General features: G+C 35.8%; 1 protein-coding gene and 1 non-coding gene across 3 annotated transcripts in view; both read left to right on the forward strand.

The window, feature by feature from the left end:
* The window catches only part of Agtpbp1 (ATP/GTP binding carboxypeptidase 1), a 176,252-nt gene that overhangs the window by 77,776 nt on the left and 74,463 nt on the right, over window positions 1-24,013 (forward strand). For both annotated transcript variants that reach the window (XM_042671080.1, XM_042671081.1), the window contains exons 12-13: window positions 3,279-3,376; window positions 8,191-8,307. In XM_042671080.1, coding sequence (XP_042527014.1) covers window positions 3,279-3,376; window positions 8,191-8,307 — 215 coding nt within the window. The remainder of the gene's footprint in view (window positions 1-3,278; window positions 3,377-8,190; window positions 8,308-24,013) is intronic.
* Window positions 22,227-22,328, forward strand: LOC122100725. The gene has a single exon (XR_006146238.1). It is a non-coding gene; the product is annotated as a U6 spliceosomal RNA (small nuclear RNA).

A 24,013-nucleotide genomic window follows, 5' to 3' on the forward strand; every position in this document is an offset into this window, starting at 1 on the left:
TAAGAAAAACCTGAAACAACTTACAGATGAATATTATGTATCAAAGTATTTATAAAAGCCCTAAAATGTTAGCAAATTAAATTGAGCAGTTTTTTTAATATAGGATACCTATTAAATTCACTGTAATACTATGACTTTAGTAAAAAAAAAGGTCAAAAGAAGAAAACAAAATGATTGTGATTATTTCAGTAAACTCCATGAAGAGATTTTCATAAACACCATATTATTTGAGATAAAATTTGTTAAGAAACCAGAAATATTTTTGAACAACAAGCTGAACATTATTTAATTCAATAGCCAATATCAGGAACAGTAATGGAATGTTAGAAGTTGCTCTTTTGGCCATTTTTATTTAATACCATTTTGAAAACTTTAGTTCAATTAGACAGGGAAAAGATACGTATTTAACAGTTGAAAGAATATGATGTATACAAAATCTGTGGGCATTAGTTGGTATCTGTATTTGAACAAACTGAGTTACTGTAACAGACTCAGCAAAGTCACTCAAATAATCATAATCATTTTTGTAATCTCTTTGTATAGCAATATGTATATATATATGTATATATAAATGTGTAGCAGTATCTATATATGTGTATGTGTACATATACATATATATATTTTCCTTTAATACTCAAAAGAGCTGTATGAGTAGACATTGTAGGCATCTTCATTTTATAGTTGAGAAAAGTAACAAATAATATAACTTGACTTGGTCAAAATCAAATAGACAGTAAGTTAGGAAGCCAGGCTTTGAATTCAGGAGTCCTGTCTTCAGAGCCCCTTTGTTACACTCCTTTAAGACAGAGTAGTATTTTTTATTTCTCCCATCACATACCCATTCAGAAGATAGGGTGATGGTCCCTGGCCAGAGGACTTATGTTATATTAGGTCATCAAAGGATGGTTTTATTACCTTCTAGGGTAGTCTCCATGTGAATGTGGAATGAGAAAAAATGGAGAAGACAGTTTTTTTTTCTAAAGAACATGACCTGGAATTTATATTTATCACATTGTATCATATAGCATTGGACAAGAATTGTACATACTTATGGCTGTCATTATTGTAAGGGAGGCTGGAATCTCTATATCTAAAATGAAGATGTTCTAGTACTAAAAGCAAGAAGAGCAGAACTGATACTAAGGGAACCGTTAATAATCTTTGCTATTAGTGACAATGGAAATAGCAGTCATATTTTAGGAAAACGTCTGTCTCCTTGTGCCCATGCTTAACCTTATATTTTATTGTGCTGTTATCCCTGAATAAGTTGAGTCACAGTACTTCATTACAATGGACAGGTGCATTATTAAACATGTAAAAGAATATCAAAAGGTATAGTCTCAACAAGGAGAATCAATCAGTTTTACATTTTGTAACTTTGTGTTAGAAAGCCTTTTTTTTTTTTTTTTTTGGGTCCGGTCCTGGGGCCTGAACTCTGGGCCTGGGCGCTGTCCCTCAGCAATTCAGCTCAAGGCTAGCGCTCTACCACTTGAGCCACAGCGCCACTTCTGGCTTTTTTTCTTTTTGCTTATGTGGTGCTGGGGAATCGAACCCAGGGCCTCATGCATGCAAGGCAAGCACTCTACCACTGAGCCATCTTCCCAGCCCTAGAAAGCCTTTTTGTGTCATACATGTATCTTTTAATTTAAGATTTATTTAGAGAGTAGACATTCTTTTTTATTCATGTTTATATACAAAGTAGTAGGTTTCATTAATAAATTTTTATGCTTGTATGTAATGAATTTGATCATATTGTCCTCTCCTGCTCAACAGTTGACTCCATTAAGCACTGTTGCTAAGGAGAATCTTCAAAGTGTTTTTTGTCTCCTCTCATCTCCCTCATATCCATAGTCCATGTCCTTTTGCATTTTGCTCCATACTTTTTTCTTTAATATGTATTCTTTATTCATTCTCATTACTGTTGATTGATCCAGATGTTAATCAACTTTTCCCATTAGTTACTCTACCAATTGTGCTCATATCTGTCAAATGCAGGCTGAATCAAGTAATTTATCTTTTGAAATCTCACTTCTATAGATTAAAGATCTAAACTGCTATATTATATCCTTCATTTTCTACTTTCTATTTGCCTTAAGTACTATCCTAAGTACCTTGTATGCTAGGAATATTTCCTATTGTCCAAAGAAATCTCACTTTATTTTAGTATTATTATTTCCTCTTCTTAAAGACTGTACTTATTTACCCTTATATTTGTATAGCAGTCTCTTAACTTTTTCCAAGATGTTGCTGTGAAATTTGAACATGTGCTGTGAAATGATTGGTGATCAACTCCTTGGCCCCAACCACTTTGTAATTAGTTATTGCATTTCTGGTTTACTCATAGCATTTTGGAGTTCATGCTTTCATTAGCATCTATTTTCTGTTTATAATTACTTGTTTATTGCTTTCTATTTTATTAATAATACTTTTAAAATGCCAGTATGACTGAAAATGTCTGGCTCATGCCTGTAATCTTAGCTACATTAAATTGAGACAGTCACAATTTGAGGTTAACCTAGACATACACAAGACCCTTTTTCAACCAATGATTAGATATGGCAGTGTGTACCTGTCATCCTAGCTACATGGGAGGGAGTTGAGATAAGAAGGATCATGGTTCCAGGCCAGTCTTGGCAGAAAAAATCTGAAAGACTACATCTCAGATGGAAGAAGCTTGGTATGATGGTGTGTGCCTGTCATTCTAGTTATAATCAGGAGCATAAAATAGGAAGTTTATGTGGGAAATGGACACTCAAAAAAAAAATAAAAAGCACTAAAAAATTGGGCACAAGGTGTGGCTCATTGGTAGAGCATGTAGACCTAGCAAGCAAAGTGCAGTACCTCAGTTTCCACCACTATACAGTCGATATACATATAATATAATACATGGCTCATAGTCCTTGAAACACATAAATAGGGAAGGAATTACAAAGTTTTGAAGTGAGTTACTGAAATTGATCATAAATAGGAAACGATATTTTATTCAGACTATTGCAACATAAATTATTTTATTTGTTTACAAGTGAAATTGTTATTTTATAAGACATTTTTTATAGTGCTTTCCAAATTTTAAAGCACTTTCATGTATTATTTCAGAGGGTTTTCAGAAGCTGGGACAGCCTAGAGACATTTTTAGTAAGCAATTTTATTTTTTATTGGCGATTGGAATACTTTGTTTACATATGGAATGTGTGCAATATATGTAACATTTTACCTTTGGATGTGCATGTTGTAGAATGCTTACCTCTGACCTACTTATAGCACATTTTATATCACAGTGGATGACGTAGTAGATGAAAGTGATGACAACGATGATATTGATTTAGAAGCCGAAAATGAAATGGAAAATGAAGATGATCTAGATCAAAATTTTAAGGTTAGTAAATTTTATTGTCATTAGCCAACTTTATACATTATATGCTTTAGTTATAAAACAAAGAGTTAAGATACATATATCATAGGAGATTAATTTTTTCTAAATCCTTTTATTATGGATGATTATGCACTGTAAATGATTGAAGAATAAATTTTGCTTTAAATCACTGCTCTGAAAAGTACATTTTCCCCTGATTAGACAAACTTAATCTAATTCTCTAACTTTGATATTTGATGGTACTCTAGGATTTGAATTCAGGATTGCATGTTTGTTAGATTTATTCTCTATCACTTGAGACATTCCCCAGCCTGACTTTGATTTTGAAATCTAAGAAATATAAGGAAAGTGGCTTAATAGTCTGTTGTGGCAACTTACTACAAAATGCATTACATTTTGAGCAATCTTTTGAGAATATAAAAAGAATAGGAAAACTGTATAGCTGATACTTTTTTTTTCTTTTGGAAATAGTGTTTATGTAATAATCCTTAGGTTTTAGTTAATTGGAAAAGAAAAGGGAGATGTTTGCTGAATGAGAAAAAATGTTTACTGAATTGAGAAAATATGAAAGTATTGTGACATTTTATTAGATGTTAGATACAAGAGGTAGTTGAATTTTCAGGCTTTTATGGCACCTCTGGAAGTGTATACACTGTATTTATTTTTTAAATTTATTTAGTGTTTTCCTTTATTTGTATGGGCCTACTATAGCATTTGTAGAAACATTGTTTCTGCTTTATCAGCTGTTTAACCTATTGCTTGGTTTTGGGAGAAAGGACTTTAATTGGACTGTTGTCGATCTTTCAAAAAATATTGGAATATTGCATTAAAATGAAAATTGGGACACACTGAATATTTGATTCTCCAGAATCCAAGATTCAGGATGATATCTGCCCTAATAGTAGATATAAAACCACCAAGCTTCATCAACCAAAGCATCTTTTTGCAAAATTGTCAAATTAGTCAAATGGATGTCTTCATTCTAACCTTAAGAAGGAAAATAGTGCAAGTTCGAATGGTCAGGGTAAGAACTGTAGGGTAATTGAAATTTTGATTGTAAAACTTAGTGAAAGAATGGATAGGCTCTAAATACTTAAATTTTCTGTGTGAAGTGATCTTTTTGTCACAGGTATTATTTCAAAAATAGGTGGATTCTTTGGCAGGTATTTGAGGATAGTAAAAATTTCCAGATTAAAACACCAAATTTCTCACATGAATTTTTATCTTTACGATGTTTTATTTTGACAAAGGGTGATCAAATGTAGCAATGGTTTTCAGTAGGTACTATGTTAGAAAGTAAGTATACAATGTGTGGGTGGGGATGGTTGGGAAAAACTGGGAGACATTTGAAGGAAGGAGTGACATTATCCAAATAGAAATGCAGTCATTACTTATTAACCTGTAACCCCTCTCTACATCACCTTTATATATCATATATCATATATATATCATGCATATATATAAAACCCATCTCTACATCACATATCGAACCTAGAACGTTGTACTTGCTTGGCAAGCACTTTGCCACTGAGCTACATCTCAGCTCCACCTATATATAATAACAATAAAAATATTTAAAAACTTTAAAGAAATGTTTCATTTTGATAGAAAACCTTTCTTAACCTAGAAGTGGACTATGGCTTGCCTTAAGTGAAAAAGCTCAGGGACAATGCCCAGGCTCTGAGTTCAAGCCTCAGGATCAAAAAAATTGTTTTAATAAAAAAGAAAGAAATGTTTACAAGCCAGGTGCCAATAGCTCACACCTATAATCCTAGCTACTCAGGAGGCTGAGATCTAAGGATTGAGGGTCAAAGCTACCCCAGGCAGGAAAGTCCGTGAACCTCTTATCTCCAGTTAACCAGCAAAAGCTGGAAGTAGAGATGTGGTTTGAGTGGTAGAGTGCCAGCCTTGAGCAAAAAAAAGCCAAGTGGGAGTGCAAAGCCCTGACTGAGTTCAAACCCCCAGAACCCACACAAAACCAAAACAAAACTAAAAACTAAAACAAGAAAGAAAGGGCCTCACACTTGGTTTTCTTGCCATAGTTGCCACTCTGCTGCTTGAACCATACCTCCAGTCCAGCAGTTTTACTGGTTAAAAAGAAACCCAACATGATTTCACATTCAGTGTAATTCATTCTCTGTGTCTCTGGATTCCCATTGACATTGTCTGGTGTGATGATTGCATAGATACAGGGTAGAGATTGATGGGAAAATGGAACTCAACAGTTACTGATTTTGCTGCTGGAAAATTGTGAATGTATACATAAATATACACTCATGCAAAGTGTAAGATACATGTCTTGTGCTATGATCCTTTACCCGTGAACATATCAATATTATCAGAATATTGTCAACTTCCTAAGTGTGTGTGATATGAAAATTTGATCTAATTTATATTCAATTTTGTCAATTGATCATACAATATTTTATATAAGATTATCTTTTCCTCTCTAGCATAGACCCTAACTTCAGACATTGCATTTACTTATCTCATTTCTTTAGCTTTCTTCAATCTGAAAGGTTCTTTTCTGTGATGTCACCATCTTTTGGCTTGCATTAGTCACTGGGGTATCAGGGAGAACTTGGATCAGAAGGCAGTCTGGTAAAGTTCCACTTTCTTTGTCAGGGAGAGTAGTATTTTTCCTCAAGGGTTATTAAATTGTTGACTTTTTGTGGCTGCTGAGTTGTATTTAGCTTCCTTTTTCCTTTGACACAGTCTCTTTCTATCACTGGCTTATTGAACTTGGACTTTCCTTACTTTTTGCTACTTTAGTCTGAATCTCATGAGTTCTGTCATAATTCAGGTATACTCCTTCTGCAGTATAGTGGTTATTACAGTACTTTGTGTTTTAATGGATTTGTAGCTTATGAACTGCTTTTTCCTCAGCATAGTGATTTAATTTTCTTTGCCCCAGATTTTTTCATTCTAGAGTATTTCTGGAAGAGACCTTGAGTTTCTAGAAGACTCACATTCAGATGGCCATAACTTTAAATGTATTTTCTGTACCTTCTTTAACTGTAGAAACATATTTAGGAGTGGCAGCATGCCTGTTTTCTTTGAGATAAGTCTGTCAGGAGTCTATCCCTTCCATTTCTTCTCAAACTCAAACTTGCCTTATAGTCAGGCTATCAAAATGTTGCAATTTTCTTTTTCCACTTGACTGCTTTACAATTTTTTAAAGTTTTAAAAAAACTTATAAGGCCACATTTTCAAAGTATCATATTAATACTAAACAAAGTATTATGTTTAGAGAAAGACTTTGTAAGTTATTTTCTTATTTTGAATGTATTATATGTTCTATTCATTTTTAATAAAAATATATTATGTATATCTTAAAGATGAATTTACATATTTAATAATAATTACATACTGGAGACTAATACCACTTAAAAATTAAACATTTTGTGCCTTGGTTATACAAATAATAGCTAACTTACAAAATATAAAATAATAATACTATGTTTTTCTATTTAAACTTTTATCTTTTTATTTTTCTTTTGGTCAGTTGTGGGGCCTGAACTCTGGGCCTGGGTGCTGTCCCTCAGCTCTTCAGGGCAAGGCTAGCACTCTACCACTTGAGTGTCAGCCCCACTTCCGGCTTTTTCTGCTTATGTGGTGCTGAGGAATCAAACCCAGGGCCTCATGCATGCAAGGCAAGCACTCTACCACTGAGCCACCTTCCCAGCCCCTATTTAAACTTTTAGTTAGCATATATAAAGTCAAATATATGTATGGAAAACTGAAAAACAGTAAAATAAACTTGCTTTAAGGTTGAATATTAAGTTGTTTGGTAGTAAGATAAATAAAAAGTTTCAAATATGCGTTTCACTTAAAAATTAACATGTGGTTATATTCTCTCTCTTTAATCATCCCTGAAGGTAATGATGAATTTGTATCTGTGTCAAGCTAGTTATTGAGGATGCTAGAAATTAGTATGGGGACTAAGTGAATTAACCATTGTTCTTTTATGAGTGGGTGTGTCAGCGCTGTTTTGTGAGATTCTGGACCAAATTGATTCTAGATGCATATCCTTTTATTTTTTGGTATACATCTTTTTTTAGTTAAAGTAATTGTATATTAACTATATAGAAGGGGATTTCATTGTTACATTTCTATACTTGTTTATACTGTATGCCAATTAGTTTCATCTCTTTTATTACAATTCTTGCTCCCTTCTTCCTAAAAAATAATATCCTCAAACAGTTTTCTTTGTTCTCTTTTTATAGTTCCAAATAATAAGTATTCTTAAGCTTATTTCTATTTAGGGGCAACATGAAGACATGAAGATTGATAGAGCATACTAAGCATTGATCTTGACACAGGCTTTGTGTCTCAAAGAGACCAAATAAACCATAATGAGTAATGAGCTAGGTGCTGTTGGCTCATGCCTATAATCCTATCTACTGAGGAGGCTGAGATCTAAGGATCACATTTCAAAGCCAGCCTGGGCAGAAAAGTCTATTAGACTCTTATCTCCAATTAACCACCAAAAACGCAGCACTGTGGCTCAAATGGTAGACTGCTAGCCTTGAGCAAAAGAGCTGGGACAAGGCCCAGGCCCTGAGTTCAAGCTCCATGACTAACAAAACAAAAACAAAAAAAATTTCATAATGAAAATAAAATCAAAGCCAACAATATTAGGAGTCCAAAAAATAATAAACAAAAAAGTTGGATGTTTGATACAATTAATACAACCTGTGTTTAGTGATTATTCTGTAATCAGATGTAATTACTATTTTGGAACATTTAAAATAAAAATATATCCTATAATATTTGTATTTTTTAAAACTAATGGTGTGCTATTTTTATTATTTCAGAATGATGATATTGAAACAGATATTAACAAATTAAAACCCCAACAAGTACCAGGACGAACAATAGAAGAACTAAAAATGTATGAACATCTTTTCCCTGAACTTATTGATGATTTTCAGGTATAAATATAGAAAGTTTAAAATTTTTTTATGTATGGATTTTACTGAAAAGTTCGTTTGTTTTTCAGTAGAACAATAATCACTTTCTTATTAATAAAAATGATACTACTGTTGCCTTTCTTAGTAACATTGGATAATTTTATCAATATTCTGAGCTGCAAATTGCTTATTTGTAAATTGAGGGAAGATGGAAGTAGCTTCTAAAAATTCGTTGTCACATTGGTTCATTACTTTGACCTGATGGAATTTTTTTATTCTGTCTTAATATTCTTTAAAATGATGCTATACAGTGTTGATATTGTCTTTCTTTTATCAGTTGTGTTTGGATTAAAAAGTATGTGTGGTTAACCCTTCCTTGCTCTAGTTTGCTATATACCAATAGGAAAAAATGGGAGGATGATAGTTTGAAGTCTTTCAAGTCTAAGTTGATTCATCAGAAGGATGACTTCTTATTAACATTTCTTATTTTCATTTATTTATTGAGTTGTAATTAGTCAGCTGGAATTACACAGCAAACAGTAGACTGAATTTTTGGCAATTTTATTTGATTTCTCATTCTTTGTTGCCTATTTGTGGTCGATCCTTTGGTAATTGGAACTGCTCTGTATCTTAAAGTGTATGCTTAAACTAGGTAATTTCAAAGAATTGATTAGAGTTGTGTTGTACACTTTCTTGTTCACCAAATTTTATTCCACTTGCTTAAAGAAAAGGACCTTAATGTGAAGTTATGCAGAAATACAGAAACCCTGTCTGGACAGGGTTTACATTTTATTGCTATAAAGCTGTAATTTTTCACATCTCTCAATGGGAATGAACCTTGGATTCAGGAGAAGATCAAGTGTCCTTTACCCCCTGTCCCCTGTGTGTTGGTACTCCACATAGATTTGAAGTTTGTTGAGAGGTACTTTGAAACTAGGAATCATAGGGGAGTGATACTTGTCAAAAACAAAAAAGGAAAGAATGAAGGAAGGAAGGAAGGGAGAAAGGAAGGAAGATAGGAAGGAAGGATAAACAGAAAGGACAGAAAGAGGTGTTTGAGAAAGCATATGAAGTGATTTTCCTGTATTCAACCTGTTGTACATGGACTCGGAACCCCTGAAAGACCACCAGAGACCACGACCAGTGCAAACAGCAAAAGAGTTGTTTATTTGCAAGCTGGAGCTTGGTCCTCCACACACCTGGTAACCGGTGACGTCACGCTAAGAGGCCTCGAGCACAAAATCAGCACAGCTTTTTTTTTTTTTTTTTTATTGTAAAGATACTATACAGAGGGTTGCAGTTACATGAGTAAGGTAATCAGTACACTTCCTATTGAGCATTGTTACCCCCTCCATTGTTTTCCCCCTACCATCCCTTCCCTCCCTACCTTCCCCCAGGTTCTTTTTTTTTTTTTTTAATTGTGATTAAGTGATTACATAATTTCCCCAATTTCACAGTATTGTGGAATAATGATGCTCATTTAAAGTCACAAGTTCATTCTAACTTTCCTGGAGCAAATTGTCTATCACAGTCTATAACATATAACGGTGTACACATAGACACCATACATGTGATCAGCAGCATGGGGATATTTAGTAGTGGTTCGACCAGATGAGTGGGAGTTCTTTGTTTCTTAAGTCCTGTTAATTTTGTTGTATCACCTAACATTTTGGATTTAGCATCCACTTCTCAGATGTACCGTTTGTCTCTTTGCTCTTGGCTTACCTCGCTCAACATGATTCCTTCTAGCTCCATCCATTTCCCTGCAAATGCCATTATTTTGTCATTTCTAATGGCTGCATAATATTCCATTGTGTATAGATACCACAATTTTTTGATCCATTCATCTATGGTGGGGCATCTGGGTTGTTTCCATATCCTAGCTATTGTGAACAGTGCTGCAATAAACATGGAGGTGCACGTGTCCTTGTATATTGGTTCCTATTGTTCAGGGTAGATGCCTAGAAGTGGTATGACTGGGTTGTAAGGGAGGTCAATCTTTAGCTTCCTAAGGACCCTCCATACTGCTTTCCAAAGAGGTTGTATAAGTGCACATTCCCACCAGCAGTGTAATAGGGTTCCTCTTTCTCCATACCCCCTCCAGCATTTGTCGTTGGCTGATTTGTGGATGTGGGCCATTCTGACTGGGGTAAGGTGGTATCTCAGGGTTGTCTTTATTTGCATTTCCTTCACCACCAGGGATGATGAACATTTCCTCATGTGTTTCTTTGCCATTTTTATTTCTTCATCTGAGAAGTCCCTCTTTAGTTCCCTTGCCCATTTAGTAATTGGTTTGTTAGGTTTGGGAGGGATTAGTTTCTTGAGTTCCCTGTATATACAGGATGTTAACCCCTTGTCTGATATATTGCTGGTAAATATTTTTTCCCAATTAGTTGGTTGTCTTTCTAGCTTGGTTGCAATAGATTTATCTGTGCAGAAGCTTTTTATTTTAAGGTAGTCCCATTTGTTGAGTCTCTCTCCAATTTGTTGTGACCCTGGGACTCTGTTCAGGAAGTTCCTTCCTGTGCTTATTAGTTCAAGTGTCTCTCCTACTCTGTCCTGCAGTAGTTTCAGAGATTCAGGTTTAATGTTAAGGTCTTTAATCCATTTTGAGTTGATGTTGGTGCATGGTGATAGGCTGGGGTCCACTTTTAGTTTTCTGCCTGTGGCCGCCCAGTTTTCCCAGCACCAGTGGTTGAAGAGGCTGTGTTTCTTCCATTGTATGTCTTTGGCTCCTTTGTTGAATATCAGCTGGCTGTAGGCCTGTGGATTTATTTCTGGATCTTCTATTCTGTTCCATTGGTCTTTGGGTCTGTTTTTGTGCCAGTACCATGCTGTCTTTGTTATTATAACTCTGTAGTAGAGTTTGAAGTTCGGCATGGATATCCCTCCCATGTTGTCTTTATTCTCTAGAATTGTTTTGGCTATTCTAGGTCTTTTGTTGTTCCATATGAATTTTTGGACTGTTTTCTGTATTTCAGTGATGTACATCATTGGGATTTTAATAGGAATTGCATTGAATATGTATATTAATTTTGGCAGTATTACCATCTTTACTATATTGTCGGCCTATCCAAGAGCATGGGAGGTCTTTCCATTTCCTAGTGTCTTCTGCAATTTCTTTCTTTAACTTTTTATAGTTTTCATTAAATAATTCTTTTACATCTTTGGTTAGGTTAATTCCTAAGTATTTTATTTTTTGGGAGGTTATTGTGAATGGGGTTGTTCCCTTTATTTCCCTCTCTTCTTGTACATTGTCAGTGTACAGGAAGGCAACTGATTTTTGTGGGTTTATTTTGTATCCTGCTACTTTGCCGAAGTGATTTATGATCTCTAATAGTTTGGGGATGGAGTTTTTGGGATGGTGAAGGTATAGTATCATGTCGTCTGCAAAAAGGGATAGTTTAACTTCTTCTTTCCCTATGCGGATCCCTTTAATGTCTTTTTCTTGCCTTATTGCCCTGGCTAAGGGTTCCAGGACTATATTGAAGAGAAGTGGAGACAGTGGGCATCCTTGCCTTGTTCCTGATTTTAGGACAATTGGTTGTAGTTTTTCCCCATTAAGTATAATATTGGCTATTGGTCTGTCATAAATGGCTTTTATTGTTTTTAGAAATGTTCCTTCTATTCCTATTTTCTCCAGAGCTTTTAGCATGAATGAATGTTGAATTTTATCAAAGGCCTTTTCTGCATCTGTGGCAATAATCATGTGATTCTTGACCTTGGCTCTGTTGATGTGTTGGATTACATTTACTGACTTATGTATGTTAAACCATCCCTGCATCTCTGGGATGAAGCCTACCTGGTCATAGTGTATGATTTTTTTTATGTGTTTCTGGATTATGTTAGCTAGAATCTTGTTAAGGATCTTTGCATCTGTGTTCATCAAGGAAATTGGCCTGTAATTCTCCTTTTTGGTTGGGTCTTTGCCTGGTTTGGGGATGAGTGTGATATTGGCTTTGTAGCATGAGTTTGGGATAGCTCCCTCCTTCTCTGTTTCTCTGAAGAGCTTGAGGAGTATGAGTATTACTTCTTTAAAGGTCTTATAGAATTCTGCTGTGAATCCATCTGGTCCTGGGCTTTTTTTTGTTGGAAGACTTTTGATAGCTATCAGCACAGCTTTTATAGTATTGAACAAACAAGTTTAGGGAATTTCCACACAAGCAGATACATAATTGGTTTGAGTCCACCCTAACCGCACTATGCTTTTTCTGAACTATTGGTATGTTTGGCTCTTGGAACACTTGGGCAACTGTTCTGCTCTCTTAAGGGTGGGCAGGGTTGGTGGCAATCTGTTTTTGTTTTGTTTTGTTTTTTTTCTCTCTTGGGGTTACTCTGAGGGCAGCCTAGCTCAAGACGGTGGGGTTAACCTCAAAGTGGAGTTACTTTAGCTCTTCAAACCTATAGAAATTATTGTTTTTTTTTTTTTTTTTGTGTGTGTGTGTGTGTGTGTGTTGTTCATGAGGCCTGAACTCTGGGCCTGGGAGCTGCTGTCCTTCAGCTCTTCAGCTCAAGGCTAGTGCACTACCACTTGAGCCACAGTGCCTTATCATGCTTTTTCTGCGTATGTGGTGCTGAGGAATTGAACCCAGGGACTCATGCATGCAAGGCAAGCACTTTCCCACTGAGCCACCTTCCCAGCCCTAAACCTATAGAAATTATATGGCTGTTCTTTTTTCCTTTGGTACTGAGATTGGAATTCAGCACTTTGCATTTGCTAGGTAGATACTCTACCACTTGAACCACACCCCTAGCTTTTTTCACTTTAGTTACTTTTTTTGGGGGGGGTCTGGTCATGGGTCCTGAACTATGGGCCTGTGCGCTGTCCCTCAGCTCTTCAGCTCAAGGCTAGCACTCTACCACTTGAGCCACAGAGCCACTTCTGGCTCTTTTCTTTTTGCTTATGTGGTGCTGAGGAATCGAACCCAGGGCCTCATGCATGCAAGGCAAGCGCTCTACCACTGAGCCACCTTCCCAGCCCATCACTTTAGTTACTTTTTGAGATAAAGTTTCACATTTATGCTCAGGCTAGCGTGAATTTGAATCCTTGTATATATGCTTCCTATGTAGCTGGGATGATAAACTTGAACCACTCTGGCCAGATTTTTTTGTTGAGATGGTGCTTATCAACTTCAGCTCCTCAGATCTCTACCTCCAAAGTAGAAAACATTGCACGTGTGAGAACTGCAGGTGAATCTGGCTGCTGTTTTTCACTGTGTGAAAACACAGGCAAGGGATTTGGGGAGAGTATTGACTATTGCATGTTATTATGTAATTATCCAATATGAGGATATATGTATATATTTATTATTTTGTGATTACAAGTTGCTCTTTCTTTAGATAAATAACATCTTTAGATTTCCTATTTCCTAGTCATAGTCTCTTTTCCAGCATAGGATAAGCTTGGTTGGTTTCCTATAGGCTATCCTAATACTATGAGTAGTGGACCTTTTTCTTCAGATTGGCTGCTTTTGAGCAGTTGTTACTTTTGGGCTGACTAGGCATGGTCTGAGTCAGATTATAAACATAGGTTTCTTTGAATGTAAGAGCCCTATAAAGTTTCTCTGAGTTACTCTTTATTGTTTAAGCAAAAGAAGCTACTTCAAGTAAATATTTCAAGTTAGCACACATTTATTAATGCTTTGTGTATTGTGTTATTAAGTTTTATAGAATTTCTGTAGTGTATGTTAAACAGATTGTCTTTTTTTTACATAGGTGGATTCATTTCTAACGTAGTTGTGCTGATACTGATTATCTTTCTCTCTCTCTCTCTTTTTTTTTTTTTTTTGGGTCCTGTTGTGGGGTCTGAACTCTGGGCCTGGGCGCTGTCCCTCAGCTCTTCAGCTCAAGGCTAGCGCTCTACCACTTGAGCCACAGCGCCACTTCTGGCTTTTTTGTTTTTGCTTATGTGGTGTGGAGGAATGGAACCCAGGGCCTCATGCATGCAAGGCAAGCGCTCTACCGCTGAGCCACCTTCCCAGCCCCTCAAAATAATTATTGAAGCTTAACATAACTGGAAGTGTTTGCATCCTGAACTCTACCTACTTTGTTTCCAGATGTTTAAGGCAGTCTTCAGTGACCAAATGGAGATAAAATGAATCTCATTTGTAAGCCACATACAGTATTCTTTAAATGATTATCGATAGACTTTCAGGGGGAATCTTACCATGACTTTCACATATGACTATTCATAGTGACAGCTGTATTTTTTATTTACTCTTGTTTCTCAGTGGTACAGTATTAGAAGAATCAAAATGATGCTTTTTCACAGCTTCCCCCCTTTGCCTGTGCTGTGGTAACATGATAATAGTTATCATATGGATTTTTGTTATTTTTCTTCCTTTTTTTTTCTTGTTTTAATTTGGATTAAAAAAAAATTTTTTTTTGGGGGGGGGGGGTCCGGTCGTAGGGCCTGAACTCTGGGCCTGGGCGCTATCCCTCAGCTCTTCACCTCAAGGCTAGTGCTGTACCCTTGAGCCACAGTGCCACTTCCGGCTTTTTTTTTTCTGCTTATGTGGTGCTGAGGAATCGAACCCAGGGCCTCATGCATGCAAGGCAGGCACTATACTACTGAGCTACCTTCCCAGCCCCTTGGTCTTTAAGTTTGATCCTCAGATCTGAGCCTCCTTTGTAATTAGGATTACAGGCATGAGCCACTGGTACTCTGAACCACTGATGATTTTTAGTAAGTGCTTTTTCCTATTTAAAGGCAGTGTTATTTGGCATATAGATGCTGGTCACTTTATCACATTCCATTCACTATCTTTTGCCTTCATTTCTTTCTATTTTTTTTTTTTTTTTTTTTGGTCTGTTTGGGGGCTTGAACTCTGGGCTTGGGTGCTGTCCCTGCGCTCTTCAGCTCAAGGCTAGTGCTCTACCGCTTGAGACACAGCGCCACTTCTGGCTTTTTTCTTTTTGCTTATGTGGTGCTGAGGAATTGAACCCAGGGCCTCATGCATGCAAGGCAAGCGCTCTACCACTGAGCCACCTTCCCAGCTCCTGGATTTAAATTTTTGTTATCCTTCCCTCCTTCCCTCCTTCCCTCCATCCCTTCATCCCTTCTTCCCTTCCTTCTTCCCTTCCTGCACTTCTGTTTTTTGAGTGATTTTGGAGATGAGCATCTTAGGGGATCTTTTTGCCCTGGTCTGGCTTGCAACCTCCATGCGTAGATCTCAGTCTCCACAGTAGCTAGGAATATAGGCATGAGCCACTGGTGCCCAGCTGTGGATTTAAATTTTTATCATAGTTATTTGTGGAAGATATTTATAGAGTAAAATCTCTCTCTTTTTTTCTTTTTTTTGGTTTGTCATGGGTCTTGAACTTGGACTGGGTGCTGTCCCTGCACTCTTCAGCTCAAGGTGAGTGCTCTACCACTTGAGCCACAATGCCACTTCCAGTTTATGGTGGTTAATTGGGAGATAACAGTCTCACAGACTTTCCTGCTGGCTTTGAACCTTGATCCTCAAATCTCAGCCTCTGCAGTAGCTAGGATTACAGGCGTGAGCCACTGGTGCCTGGCCACAAGTAATTTTTTGTACATACAGTTCTCTTTTATACTAACTAGTTTCTGTAATCTCTTTTAGCATGTCTCTCCCTCCACCCCACCTTCACTTTACTACTACTACTACTACTACTACTACTACTACTATTAGGGCTTGAACTCAATGTCTCACACTTGTAGTCTTGGTAGTTGGCTACTATACTACTTGAGCCACACCTCCTGCACTGATTCTTGCTGGTTATTTTGGAGATGGAGTCTAGAAAACTTTTCCCTGTGGGTTGGCCTCAACCCATGATCCTCTAGATTTTAGCCTTCTGAGTAGGATTACAGGCATGAGCCAGCAACTAGCACATTTTTTTCTTACTGTTTTTTAGAATAATGGTCTGTTTTAAAATAATGTATGTATAGTGCCAATTTTTGTTTCCTGTCTTTTTTGTTCTTTTTGTATTATATAAACAAACATCTAATAACTTCCAAACTTTTTCTTTTTTATTAAACATATATGTATGTTATAAACTTACCTCTGTTTTGTTATTTTATTTAAGTAGTTGTACAAAGGTGTTGCCATTTAATAATGCAGTTTGTGAATACAATGTAACTTGATCAGTGTCACCTTTTTCGACATTTTCTCCCATCCCTTGCTTAGTTACCATTCCTTTGTAGCTTCTTCACTGCATTCTCCCCATTGTCTCCACCTCATTCATCTGCCCCTTTCCTCTTGACCCCAGCTCACTCTTTTGGGGTACCTGCTTCCTGATATTTTATTTTGCTGAACTTTGATTTTGCTTTTCTAAAGAATTGCACTGAGTTCTTCCTTGAATTACCATCAGATTTCAGTTAATACATTTGTATATATTTGCATAGCACCCAGTGTATTTACTTACAAGTTTATAAGCTAAATTTAGCTTCTTCCTATAAGGGAAAACATGCATACTTTGTCTCACTGAGCCTGACTTTTATTCACTTAACATGACTTTTCCAAGTTCTTTCTATTTCTTTACAAATGATACAATATCATTTTTTCTAAAGAATAGTAGAGGGGCTGGGAAGGTGGCTCAGTGGTAGAGTGCTTGCCTTGCATGTATGAGGCCCTGGGTTTGATTCCTCAGCAGCACATAAGCAAAAAGAAAAAAGCCGGAAGTGGCACTGTGGCTCAAGTGGTAGAGTGCTAGCCTTGAGCTGAAGAGCTGAGGGACAGTGCCCAGGCCCAGAGTTCAGGCCCCATGACCGAACCCACCCCCCCCCCGCCCCCCCCCCCCCCAAAAAAAAAAAAAAAGAAAAAGAGTAGTAGAATTCCATTGTGTATATATTTACTATTTTAGTAACATCTTATAAACAACATTTTTGAGGTTATTATTTTCATTATCTTTTAGTTTCATTGCCTTTAATTACTTTATATATATATATATAGAGAGAGAGAGAGAGAGAGAGAGAGAGTAAGATATTGTAGTATAATAAGACAAGAGGACATGACATAGTCTTTCATTATGATGTTTTGCATCTTGTTTTACACTTTGAATATTATCAAACTTGTTACTATTTTTGAAGTGCTTAGGATTCTTTAGTTCTTTTTTGTATATTTATTTGGATGAAATATTTGTATTCAGGATTTTTTTTATGTCTTTATGGATTTCTACCTTTTCTCTTAATTGTAAAGAAATATGTTGAGATTTTTTTGTGTGTGATTATGAATATAACTTCAAGGTCTGCCAATTTTAGTTATATATCTTTTTGAGGCTTCTTTATTTTGTATAAATGTAAATCGAGCTTACTTCCTTTTGGAATGATAAATTATGAAGTTAGTAAATTTATATCTAAAACTTGAAGGCAAATATATTTGAAACGAAACATTTAGCTACATTAATTTTAATTATTTGCCTTTTTCTTTTTCTTTCTTTTCCTTTCTTTTTTTCTGGTGCTAATTCTGGGGCTTAAACTGAGGGCCTGGGAATTATCCGTGAGATTTTTTGCTCAAGTCTAGTGTTCTATCTCTACTTCTGACTTTTTGGTGGTTAATTGGAGAGATTAGTCTCTTAGACTTTCCTGCCCTGGCTTGCTTTGAACAGAAATCCTTAGATCTTAGCCTTCTGAGCTAGCAGTACATTTATGAGTCACCCATGCTAGCTGCCTGATATCTTTCAAAATCTTTCTTTTAAATTCTTTTTAGATTTGTATATTTATGGAGCATATGATTGAATTTTAAAAATTAAGTCTGACTTTTGTCATTCAGTGGAACATTTAGATCATTTACATGTAATTTTAGTATTTTGGGTTTATATTTTATTTTGTATTTCATTTTTTTCTTGCCTTCATTTGGACTAATTTTTCTTATTTCAATTTTTCCTTTAAAAGCTCTGCAGTGTTGTTATATTTTATTGCAGTCAAAATTTTTGTTTGCTGTTATGTATAACAATGAATATATTTGAAGCCTAAATTTGAATATTGACATATATGCAGAAATTCTAGTTAGTCTTGACATTCTGTTAATGAGATTCTTTCCTCTTTCATTCCATGATGCATGGAAGCACAGTACTTGAACTATGATCATTTCCCAAACCAATTTATCTGTTTTCAAATGAAAAAGTTAAACAACAAACATGTCTGTTACATTCAGTGTATTATGTTTAGTTACAGTATACTCTTAGAATTTAAGAATTTTTATTTGTGCTTACTAGGACTTTTATCTGGAGTTATTTTCTTTTGTCTGAAAAATGTTTAGTTGTACCATACACTGTCTCTTACCATCACTTATTTGATTCTTTTTTTATTATTTATTTATTTATTTTTTGTTAGTCATGGGCATGAACTCTGGGCCTGGGCGCTATCCTTCAGCTCTTCAGCTTAAGGCTAGTGCTCAACCACTTGAGCTATAGCACCACTTCCGGCTTTTTCTGCTTATGTGGTGCTGAGGAATTGAACCCAGGGCTTCAGGCATGCAAGGCAAGCACTCTACCACTGAGCCACCTTCCCAGCCCCACTTATTTGATTCTTGAAAGTTAGTCTTTTTCCAAAATCCTCTAGTTACCTTTACAAAGTAAATATTATTGAAGTAGAATTAATACACAATAAATTATACTTAATTAAAACCAATGGATTTTGACAAATTTCTTTTCTTTTTTCTTTTTGGTTGGTCGTGGGGCTTGAACTCTGGGTGCTGTTCCTGAGCCCTTCAGCTCAAGGCTAGCATTCTGCCACTTGAGCCACAGAGCCACTTCTGAGTTTTCTGAGTAGTTTTTTATTGGAGATTAGTCTCATGGACTTTGTTGCCTGGCTGGCTTTGAACTGCGATCCTCAGATCTCAGCCTCTCCTGAGTTGCTAGGATTACAGGCGTGAGCCACCAGTGCCTGGCTGTGGATTTTGACAAATTCTAGTCAAGAGACAGAATTATTTCCATCTTTTCAGACTACTTTTTGTACTACTTTTTTTTTTTTTTGTTGGTTGTGGGGCTTGAACTCTGGGCCTGGGCGTTGTCCCTCAGCTCTTCAGCTCAAGGCGAGCGCTCTACCACTTGAGCTACAGCGCCACTTCAGGTTTTCTGGTGGTTTATTGGAGGTAGGAGTCTCACGGTCTCTCCTGCCTGGGCTGGCTTTGAACCGCGATCCTCAGATCTCAGCCTCCCGAGTAGCTAGGATTACAGGCGTGAGCCACCAGCGCCCGGCCTTTTTGTACTTCTTATTCTGCTCATTTTCTGCCCAGCTAACCACTGGTCCATAGCATGGTGCTTAATTTTGCTTATTTTAGAACTTCTTATGAATGTCATCATACTATTTAGTCTTTAGTGTAAGACTGTTTTTACTCAGCTTATGTTTTTGAGATTTACACCTTGCTACATTTTAGTGGGTTTTTGGATCAATTAGTAGTTTATAATGTGAATATTCCACAACTTATTCATGTATTGATGAATATGAGATTTCTTGTAGTTTGGACTAACATAGATAAAATTGATACGAACATTTGTATATGAAACTTTAGTGGACATATACCTTCACTTGTTTGTTTGTAAATACCTCTGAGTGAAATTTCTGAGTATATGGAAAAACATATATTTTCACTTAATACAATCATGCTTTGGTGGCTTTTAAGGCAAAATTTTGACTTTAGTATTTCTCAGTTTCCCAAAAATGCGGCTGTATGTATGTATCTACGTATGTATATTTGTATGTATGTGGATTTTCCTCTTTGAATTCCTGTTTGGAATATGTGTGTTTGGATTCTTGAGTTGTTTTCTTGTAGGATTGGGAATATTCTTGTCCTTTTTGCTCTCTTTTCTCTTTTTGTAGTTCTAATTGGTTGGATGCCATTTAATTTTCCATGTTTTTGAACTTCTTTTTGATAGTGCTTTCTCTCTTTATGCTATATTTAGCTTATTTCATCAAAGCAATTTGCCAGTTCTCTCATTGTCTTTTTGGATTCACTGTGTATCAAAGTTTGTAGTTTGATTATGTGTTGGGAGATAGCATCTCCACTGTAGCCCTGGCTTGTCTTTGCTTCTGGCTCCCTAGTCCTGGGATTGCAGGTTTGTACCACCATAACTGTGTCTAAAGCGTTACCTCTCTTAGTCCCACTTTCTCTCCTCCTTTCCTTTTACCTTATTTGCTTAAAAATTAAGTATAAAATATTAACTACATTTTCTTTATATTTTTTGTTTGCAAAAATTATGTAGATACTCTAGTCTTGTTGTTGTTGCTTTTGACAGGCACTGTTAAATTCTTCCTTGAAGGTTTTTGGATCACCCTGATAATGTGAATTCAGGCTTGCAAATCCATGTGATGTGATAGCAGGCTTTTGGTACCAATTTGTGAGTAGTAACATTTTCCACCATCTTAGTGCTAAGGCTTAAAGAGTTGGTTTTCCTTATCCTTGATTGATTTGTGGGAGGGTTATTTCTAGGACCACATGTTTGAGGGTTAGCTTTCTGGGTTTCCATTTTTGTGGTAGGATTTATCTTAGAGTAGTTTTATCTTATGTTAGTTTTAGTTTATCTCCAACATTTTCTTTGAGGTGAGAATACCCATGGTCACCAGACTTATACTTTCATAATGTGAACTGCAGTCTTTTTTTTAGTTATCATAGAAATATCATAGGATAGAAGATTATATAAAACACACAGAAGTGGAATATTTTGTGATACTTTTAATATTATTAAAACTTTTTTTCAAGTACTTTTAAAATTCTATATGAAAGTCAATAATAGAAAGTAAAATAAGGAGTCAGAGTCCTTAAAAACAACTTACTGATAATTTCCCAAGTATCCTGGTTTCTTTTTAACTAAGAAGTAAAGAAAACAAATTAATAGCTTTATTTACAATGATCATACTTAGTTTAGCTGCAAATTATCATGCCCTGGAATTCTCGAAGTTACAAAAATATGAGCTCAAATATTTATGCCATCCAAAATAGAAACACCTTAAATGACACTTTGAATAATCATATAGATATAATACTAAAATCAGTAATCTCATGCCTGATATTAATTTTCACAGAATCCTCTCTTCATTTAATATTTGTCCTTTATCCTGGCTTTCTTAATACATATATTGACATATGTAAATGTCTTAATATCTTACATAGCAATTGTAAATGTCCTCCTACCTCCCCCCCCCATAGTACCTAGCCTTCCATATTTCCTTCAACTGGTGTTTCTATGAAAATTTACTTGTTTCTTTTCTCTTCATGCTTCCACAGTCTGTGTATTATATATACTACAGGTCTCATGTGAATTATCTTTGAATCCTTTGTTTTTAATATGATGAAAATATGACGGTCCCAAAGAAAAAGACCTTTAAATTAACCTAACTAAATTAAAAGATAAATTGCAAATCTAGAAAAACATTTGCAAAAATGAGTTATCTAGAGAAAGAGGGTATGTATATATGTATGTATGTATATGTCTCAGATTTACATGGATTCACACAACAAAAAAATATGTGTTGCAAACAAATTATTTAGGAAGAATTGCTAGTAATTAGCAAAAGTGGGGAAAATTAATTGCTTTTTTGGTAGTTAAAATATAAATTAGAATAATAGTAAATATATTCCTTAAATAACAATTTAGAAAAATTTTTTAAAAAGCTATGTGCAAGTTATGTTGTCAAGGTAGCACTTGGAATCTTCACATATGTAGTTGTTGTGAATATACATTAATGTGAGCATTTTGGGAGAGCATCAGGATAGTTTATATTAGGCTTTAAAATTGAATATAGAGAGGGCTGAGAAGATGGCTCAGTGGTAGAGCGCTTGCCTTGTATGCCTGAGGCCTTGGGTTCAATTCCTCAGCTCCACATAAGCAAAAAGAAAAAAGCCGGAAGTTGCGCTGTGGCTCATGTGGTAGAGTGCTAGCCTTGAGCTGAAGAGCACAGGGATAGCACCCAAGCTCAGAGTTCAAGCCCCACGACTCAACCCCCCCCCCCCCAAAAAAAAAAATTGAATATAGAGAGCTTGCTTCAGCAGCAAATATACTAAAATTGGAATGATACAGAGAACATTATTCATGGCCCCTGTATGAGGATGACACCCAAAATGTGAGCATTCCATATTTTAAAGCCAGGCCCATAACCAAAAAGGGAGCATGTTTTCTTTCATGTATCTTAGACATGGATCTTAGACCCCAAACATAACCCTCCCATTTAAAAGCCCAGAGGGGCATATGTTGAATTTATTGTATGGATCAGTAAAACTTGAAGGAGTAAGATCTTTGAACAATTAGCAGACAGTTTAAAAAGTAAATATCAGGAAGCTGAAATGAGAGTGAATAAAGAGGGATAGTGGGCGGGTGAGTGGAGGAATGAATGAACACAAAATGGAACAGGGAATGAATATATCTTTAATACCCAGTGTGCATATGTGATAAAGAAAATGTGAAATGTACCTTGCCCATGTAATTGTAACCCCTCTGTACAGTATTTTCACAATAAAAAAAAGTTAAAAAAATGTGAAATGTGAAATGAGTTTGGGAAAAAGGGTATATAGGATGGGAGAAAATAATGGAAAGAGGTGACTGTGATCAAGAAATACTAGATAGTTAAAATAACCATATTAAATGTAATCCCCCTTTATAACCTTTTGAAGTTTAGAAAACAAACAAAAATAAATATAGACTCTGACCCTGTAATTCCACTTTGGTGCATAGGAAATCATTCTAAGAAAGCAAAACCTTTTCATTGCAGAGTTTTTAATATCAGTAAAATTTTGGTAATGGGTTCAATATAAACCTTACTTATCTGTTTAAATAATTTCACATTCTATTAAAGATTAAATACTCCTATTAAATGTAGGAGAATTATTAAGCCAATTAGTATTTATGTGGTTTATGTCCTGTATGGATAAAAATACTTCGAAAAGAATTAAGCATCAATCCTGTATTTGTGTGTGTGTGTGTGTGTGTGTGTGTGTGTGTGTGTGTGTGTTTCTGTTTCATTTTTGGTTTGTGTGTGTGTGTGCTGTTATTAGGGCTTGAACTCAGTTCCTTTGGCTTTGTTGTTCAGGACTTGGGCACTACCACTTGAGCCACACCTCCAAAGTTTGTTGGACTACCAGATCCTTCTAGGTCTCAACCTACTGAGTAGGTAGGATTGTATGTGTGAGCAACCAGCCCCTGGATTAACATTCTAATTTCAATTTGGCTTCCTTGATGCTTTTCATCTTTCTAGACCAACTTCTTCCTTGAGCTCCTAGTTTATTTGCATCTCATCAACATTAGTATTCAAATATCTCATGGCTCATTTTTTGTCTTCCTTGTTTTCTTTTTTCATTGATGATTTTTATTCACATGGCATAGAATAATATCTGTATACTATGACCCTAAGTTTAAATAGGTTCTGCATAAACTTTTTTTTTTTTTTAATTTTGAGACTTATCCAGCATCTCATTTTAACCTGCATATGTGTGTCAGTAACCCACATTTTGCATGTCTGGAATTAAATTTCAAAATCATGTTTTTCTCGTTGTGGTTGGGAACACTTCTATATCATCTGCAACCTCCCTGTGATTTCTACCTTATATGTGGTCTATCAGCATATAAATTAGGTTCTGCAATATGTTCAGAAGTTCCTTGGATCACTGCAACAACCTCTCTCCTTCTGTTCTTCCTTCCTCAATCTGTTCTCAGAGGAGTACCAGAGTAGTGGTTTTCAAATCCATTTGGCCTTGCAAGGGACATTTAAAAATGTCTGGGGACACTTTTGTTTTTCACAAATAGGGAGTATGTGTATGGATGTGTGCTTCTA

The sequence above is a fragment of the Dipodomys spectabilis genome, unplaced genomic scaffold (assembly GCF_019054845.1).
Source record: "Dipodomys spectabilis isolate Male_0828 unplaced genomic scaffold, ASM1905484v1 ptg000597l, whole genome shotgun sequence".
Lineage (NCBI taxonomy): Eukaryota > Metazoa > Chordata > Mammalia > Rodentia > Heteromyidae > Dipodomys > Dipodomys spectabilis.